A 7,233-nucleotide genomic window follows, 5' to 3' on the forward strand; every position below is an offset into this window, starting at 1 on the left:
TCAGACAAGCACACCACTGCTGGTTAACAGGCATCACATTTAAGGTTAATTATATTTCATTATGAACAGCAGGAAGAGACCATCAAAATATTAAGCAACTCACATTTTTCCATCGGTCATCATACATGTCCCTTTAACACAGCTTTTTGATGACAGTTTTTCACTAAGTGAAAACAAGATTGTTGAAATGGATTTTGCTCCCTAAGCATATTTATCTATGGTCTGAGGATTAAAAAGGAAACCAACTAGTTGAATATTACACTAATTTTTTCCTTTCTACCTTTTTTTACAGATTCGTATGACCCTAGCAGAGTGGAGCGGGTGTGATGAGAGGCCAGTGAAGTGCATCCACCATAGTTGCAAATTGAGTGTTCTGTGATTTTGTCTACCAGCCAGCTTGCCCTGTATCAGCTGGAAACTGCTGGCTGTTAGTGCTCTGTGGTGTCACTACCAATGCCACCAGGAGACTCGTCATGCCTTCGGAATCGCTTTGTGGAAGTAATGGAGTAGTCCATTGAAACTATCTGTTTTGATAAATGAAGAGTTAATACCTGTATTTAGAAGAGTCACATGGACTCTCCTACATGATGGATTTAGCCAAATTGTAATATGTTTGGTGTTAATCTGCTTCTGTGACAATTTGAACATGGACAATAGAGTGAATGATTTTTGAAATGACTGTGAATGCCATAATTCCCTTTCACATCTCCAGGGCCTATGGCCTATGCTCATGTGAAGGAATTTGGGACAGCGTTTCTGCACTTTGAGTTTAGGGGAAATGTGAATGACTATATCTGATCCATTTCTAATCAATTTGGCCTTCTGCTGCTGGAAGTAACTTCACTTATAAGTAACTTGCCGTCAGAGACTAAAAGCAATAACTTTTTAAGTTCCTAAAAGATTAAAACTTACTGTAATGTACTAAGAATATTGTTTATCTAGTAATGAAGTGCTTTGCTCGTTTGCAAACATGCCATGTCTGCTTTGCACTCGGTATTATCTATTTTTATTTTCTGTATGGACGTTTAGAAATTCTTTATATGAAAAATAATTGCTGGTTTAAAATAGACCATTTTAACAAAGTAACTATATTTCTTTTTACAAAAATGCTATTTTTCTATGATGTAAACAGTTGTTAGGTGGCAGATTTTTAAGGAAGTTTTATTTTATTTAAAAATCTATATCCCTTTGTGTGAGAGGGGCCCACAGAGGGCTCACATCTGCTCTAAAGCACATATCCCTAACCCACTCACAACTCGGCTATTTTTATTTTATCTTAGAAAGGGATCTCAATATAGACGTTTTACAGGATTAACTGAACTTTTCACAATTTTTTTAAACAAATATAACTATAAGGTTATATGTGAAAATAATCCTCTCAAAACCAGCCAACATCCACAATTTTTGCTGCCATATCCACTAGAATTATCAAAAAGTGTAGTTTTCATTTATGTATATCTGTGGGGGTCTGCCCTGAGACCATGCTTTCCTCCCCCCACCTTTTAAAAATATGTATTTTTATCTAGATTGATCCTTACTTGATCTCTGCATATTTTAAAAATGTGATAGAGACATATATATGCCATTACAAAAGTATTATGAGGCCTATGTATTCTACTGTGTTTACTATTGCATTATCCTGCACAAAGTTAATGCATTTTTTATGCATTTGTCCCTTCTTTCTGAGTAAGGTATTCTTGTTAACATTTTCTCCCTTTTATCTAATATAATACATTAGAGAGAGAAGAAGGGAGAGAGATAGAGAGAAACATCCATGAGAGAGAAACATCATCAATCAGCTGCCTCCTGCACCCTCCTACTGGGGATCGAGGCCACAACCCCGGGCATGTGCCTGACTAGAATGGAACTGGTGACCCAGCAATCTCTTGGTTCTTGGGTTGATGCTCAACTGTTAAGCCACACCATACAGAGACATGGGACTTTTCTTCTTTCCTTCTTTCTCTCTCTCCCTTTTTCTTTCTTCCTTTCCTCTCCTCTCCTCTCCTCTCCTCTCCTCTCCTCTCCTCTCCTCTCCTCTCCTCTCCCCTCCCCTCCCCTCCCCTCCCCTCCTCTCCTCTCCTCTCCTCTCCTCTCCTCTCCTCTCCCCTCCCCTCCCCTCCCCTCCCCTCCCCTCCCCTCCCCTCCCCTCCCCTCCCCTCCCCTCCTCTCCTCTCCTCTCCTCTCCTCTCCTCTCCTCTCCTCTCCTCTCCTCTCCTCTCCTCTCCTCTCCTCTCCTCTCCTCTTCTCTTCTGTTCTTTCTTTCTTTCTTTTTTGAGAAACCACCTGATCTATTTTTAGACATTTCAGATTTTTAAAATGTGAATTGTTGGGTGGTCTGCAATTTGGCCCTAAAACAATTCTGACTGGGCTTTCCTGGCCTGTTTTTATCTGTAACATATGATTTTATTTTATAAGAACTTCAGGTATTTGAACTGTAATAAACAATACAGGATCTAAATAATTCTGAAAAATCGTTTTGAATACACTTATCTGTAGTCTTAGTTCCTAACTATTACTCTTTCCTGATTTTTGGCTCTTGTGAAAAGTTGTAGCAGGCTCTTGTTTTCACAACACAAAGAGAAGGGCCAAGTGTCTTTTAGGCATAGCTTAGGTTGTTTTTCCCAGGAAACATTTAGTGAGTAAGAGGCCTATTACTCTGTCATGGCCACTGAATCACTTAAGTAATCTGGTAGAACTAAATGAGGGTGGTCACATGTTTCCCTCTTTAAATGCAAGTGAAATGAACTGTGTTCTGACTTCCTTCTAAATTTTAAATTAAAATAAAGACTTCTTTTGATGAAAATAATTGAATTTTAGTTTATTCCTCACGAGAAAGAGAAGAATCCTAAAGAGAAAAAAATTAATGTACCTTATGTGTGGTACTTTTACTTTGTTTTATTCTAAATTATTATAGTTTTCTGAAACCATTCTGAAATTAGTTGAAATTATCAATATTTATACTTCTAACTTTCATTTCTGGATTCCAGCTTGAATATAGTAACTTTGAAAATTTTACTTTTAAACTTTCATATTCTAAGGTAAATAATACAGACTAATCAGAAATAGCTTTCCCAGAGATTTTGAATTTAACGATAGCTATTTTTTTCTATTAGTTCTATTGCTTATACATACATACCTCTTTGTTATTATTTGTGGCTGATTTTTTTTCTATTTTGTGTTTGTCATTGTTTTTCTCATATGTTTGACTAACTTTTGATGTTTAATAATTTGGGGCTTATAAAATTAAAAGTTTTAACTTTGACTCTTTGAACTAAAATTTATATGAGGAATTATGTATGAAATGTATTTGTATTCCTTAATTGTAAAAGTAAGGGAAAATATTGTAAAAGTAAGGGAAAATAGCTTTAATTACCTCTTTGAAGGAAATTTCTGAATGATTGAAAACCAAATATCTTTATTATCATTTTCAATCTTTTGATTCTGCAAACCACAGAAAACTTCTTAGCATTGAAGCCCCTAACTGCAGCTTCAGACTCCTTTGCCATGTTGTTTCTAACTATTTGGGTTTCTTTTTTTAAAGTCACATAAAAATGTGTCTAATCTGAGATTCTGGTGTCCATACTAAAAGTGTAGGTTGAGGTTTTGATTCGTGTGGAAAATCTAATTAGAACTTTTGCTACTCATCTGACTGTTGGTGAAGGGTTGGTATTAATGCAAGTTCAAGTGCATTAACTCCAATGATTCTAAAAGTAGATCCTGACCATTTTTTTTTTTTTTTGTGACAATAAAAGGACTTACTTTAATACAAGTTTGGTTTAAGAGCTTCTGAGGGGAAATGATAAGCCCCATCCACCACTGACACAACTACTTCCCAGCTCTGAGAAGAAGAGACTGATGGAAGATAAGATTAACCCACATTTTATCTGGTCTCCAAGGATTATGTTTATGTGTTTTGGCTATTTTGTTTTGTTTAAAATGGTTAAATAATACACAGTTAAGTATCAGGTTAGCATCTCTTGGAAAGTGGCCAGTGCTGCAGAATTCTCTCTAAATATCTGAGCTTAGAGAAACACTTCCAGTTTTCTAAGTTTTTGTAGGCAGTTACTTTCGTGTGTGAGCCATTGTTCTGCTAGATCATCTGCAGGGAGCATGAAGTGGATGGAGTGAGGGGTGGGAGTGTCTTTCTTGAACTGAAGCTGTTAGAGTAGGCTTAGCGGGGAGATGCATTTTCTGTTATGCTTTTCATTGCAGATTCTGTACATCTGTTTTTGGGAGGAGAGCTGCTACTCAGGACAGGATTTAAGAGACACATTCCAAGTGACCTTTAAGAATCTGCATGGTGGGAGGTCCTTTTCCTGAACTCTGGGTTGATCCATTGTGGACTCAACTATGGAAGATGATAAAATAACATGAAAGAAAGAATGGTCCCCAGCATGCATGTTAAGGAGTGGTTAAGACTGCAACTCAGATTAAAGTCCTTTGGAAAGATCTCTATGGTCTAGCAAATTGCCCATGGAAACAGTCCTTAAGTTCACCTGCAGTGCTGCGAGATGGGCAGTGCAGTGAGGCGGGCAGAGTGCCTGCGTGCGCGCATTCCTGGCGTTGACTTTTGAGAGCCCCTGTCACAGTTGTGTTTAGTACAGGGGACAAGAAGGTCCTTGTGCTGTGGCCTCTGACTGAAACTTGAACCCAAAGGCAAGTCTGGCTATTTGTTCCAGTGTCTTCATTTGGGGTGAGGAGCACTTCCCCCACTAGCAGTCCCTTTCCCCTGTGGAAGCCACAGGGGTAGCTGAAGTCTTCAAGGAGCTCTTGTATTTCTCTGCATAATGTAAAGACTTGCTATTTCAGGATGACTTACCTGTTCAATGACACACATTTCAAATAAAAATTTTGCATGAAAGTACCTATGTTCATTGTCTTTGGCTGTGGGTGCCAGAGATGACTGTAAGCCTAAAAGGCTGGTCCCCAGAGGGCAGCAAGCTGCACTGAACACAGCTCAGATGGTGTAAGTAACAAAGGGACAGGTGGCCCAAGATGTCCCAGCACCTTTATTCTCCACCAAATACTAGTATTTTCTGGGTGCTGAAGCTACTCTTCACGTTTTTCACAAAGGCTTTCTGACGTGGGGACTTGGTTTGCATTTCGAGTCCATCACTAACCATGTGGCCTTGCACCCTTTTCTACCCCAAATTCTGTTTTCCCATCTAACCTCTCTTACTCCTTGACTCCTTTTCAAATATATAGAAAATCCCCTGGCACACTGTGGCATTCCATGCATGGAAAGTGAATGTAGACCTGTACTTTATGGGGAACAGAGTAAATAAATGTGTGTCTGGCAGCTTATAGGTTTTAAATCCAGGCTGGCCTTGCTCTTCATTCAGAGATCCATCTCATTTCTAGTGCTGGGGTTCTAGAAGCAGAAGCACATGCTTTAAATTTGTTTCTAGTAGCTCAATAAACATAAAAGCTGTTGTTTCTGAGTTTGGTCCTTCTTTCCAATTTAAGCTCCCTGTCTTTCCTATTAGCCTTTGTAGATGGCTGTCTTTGTCCCTTCCTTGGCTCTGGGTGTGGGGGGGTCTCAAAACTTGAGTGTACCAGGGCCCTCGTAGTAGTGTGAAATTTCAGATCATGTTGAGATGTGGGTTTTAAGATAAGAGCTATTCCCAGTTAGTTGATAATTGAATCCATATATTAAAATTTAACTGAAAAAGACCTTGACCAAACCTAAGAATCAGAGAACCCAATCCTGGGCCTGGCTCTGTGTTAACTAGCTGTGACTCACCACCTCTCCTACTCTGGAAGTGGAGAAGAGAGATTGAACTGTTTTTTTCTGTTTGTTTGTTTGTTTTCCCCCCAACTTTGAGATTATATAACTGCCCTGGCTGACATGGCTCAGTGGTTGAGTGTCAACCTATAAACCAGGAGGTCACAGTTTGATTCCTGGTCAGGGCACATGCCTGGGTTGCTGGCTTGATCTCCAGTCATGCGGTATGCAGAAGGCAGCTGATCACATATTTCCCTCTCCTTCTCTGAAATCAATAAATATGTATTTTAAAAGATTATATAAATATTTCTTAGAAAAATTGGAAGTTCCATAGGGTCTTTTGCCCTGCCTGAAAAGTCCAGAAGTAAAATGATTTCAAAATTATGGCTGCACATGACTGCAAATTGGGTCATGGCCACGGCAGGAAGCCCTGCCATTACTTTTTTTTTTTTTTTTTTTTTTTTGCCAGGGTGGTCCACTTCCCCATTCCACTAATTTACCATGCTCTCTCCTCCACTCCATAGCTATGGAGCAGCCAAGTGGCCGACAATCTTGAATTCTCCCAATATTTTATTCTTAGGTTAGAGCAGGGCACTGAGGTGTTTATGAGCCTGGACATCAGCCCAAGGCTCACAATTTGGCTGCTTGGGGTTCTTTTTAAAAAATTCTTACCATTTATTCAACACCTGTTATTTGCCTGGTACTGTTAGATACTTAATAATCATGATTTCTAATTCTAAAAACTGGTCTTAAATAGATGGTTACATGTGCTTTTTTTAAACAGAAGAAAATGCAACTCATTAAAGTTTAATGACTCTTCTAAAGCATCACAGAGCTGGTAGGTATTAGAACTAGATTTAGAATCCAGGTTTTCTTCCACACCACACAACACCTACTATAAGGAAAAGTAGAACAATAAATTGCACTTAGTATTTTATCCAACTTTCATTTCATGGCCTAGTATTCTCATATAGCAATATCTATCTTTCATAGTATTAATAAGAAAAATGGTTGTGTTCTTACCCTGAGTTTTGAAAACAGTGTTATCACAGATAACAATAATAAGCTATTCTTATCCTCAATAATAGGACAATTTTCTTTTATTGAAAATAAGAAGCCCTCTGATTGAAATATAAAACACAATATTCTATTTAGTAACAAACACCTAAAACACCAATTTTGATCCATTTCTGAGTCCAGCCTGCATTTGTCCATAATAAAGAGAATATTAAAATAACAAGTCCCTGTAGGGATCACAGAATTGACAAAATTCAACATGATGGTGGAGTCTTCACAGACACAGGAAACAAAGCTTGGCCCTTCCACACAGCCATAAGTATGTGGGATGATTTCATTTTAACTTAATGTTTCTTCAAGTCATACATATTCCCCAATGTCTGCTTGATGAAATACCACAATCGCCATGGGGTCTACTTTCCTGTAGTCTTATGTAGACTTTGGTGCCACCCCAAAACCCAAAGGGAGATCTGTAATGGAGTACACCACCA

At 38.5% G+C, this 7,233-nt stretch overlaps 1 protein-coding gene across 7 annotated transcripts in view; it reads left to right on the top strand.

The window, feature by feature from the left end:
* JCAD (junctional cadherin 5 associated) overlaps window positions 1–5,438 on the top strand; it is a 63,785-nt gene extending 58,347 nt beyond the window's left edge. For all 7 annotated transcript variants that reach the window (XM_084875586.1, XM_084875582.1, XM_084875587.1 and 4 more), the window contains one exon: window positions 293–5,438. In XM_084875586.1, coding sequence (XP_084731712.1) covers window positions 293–327 — 35 coding nt within the window. In that variant the 3' untranslated portion in view covers window positions 328–5,438. The remainder of the gene's footprint in view (window positions 1–292) is intronic.
* Window positions 5,439–7,233: the final 1,795 nt, after the last annotated feature.

Source organism: Pipistrellus hanaki (genome assembly GCF_964339955.1).
Source record: "Pipistrellus hanaki genome assembly, chromosome: 1".
Lineage (NCBI taxonomy): Eukaryota > Metazoa > Chordata > Mammalia > Chiroptera > Vespertilionidae > Pipistrellus > Pipistrellus hanaki.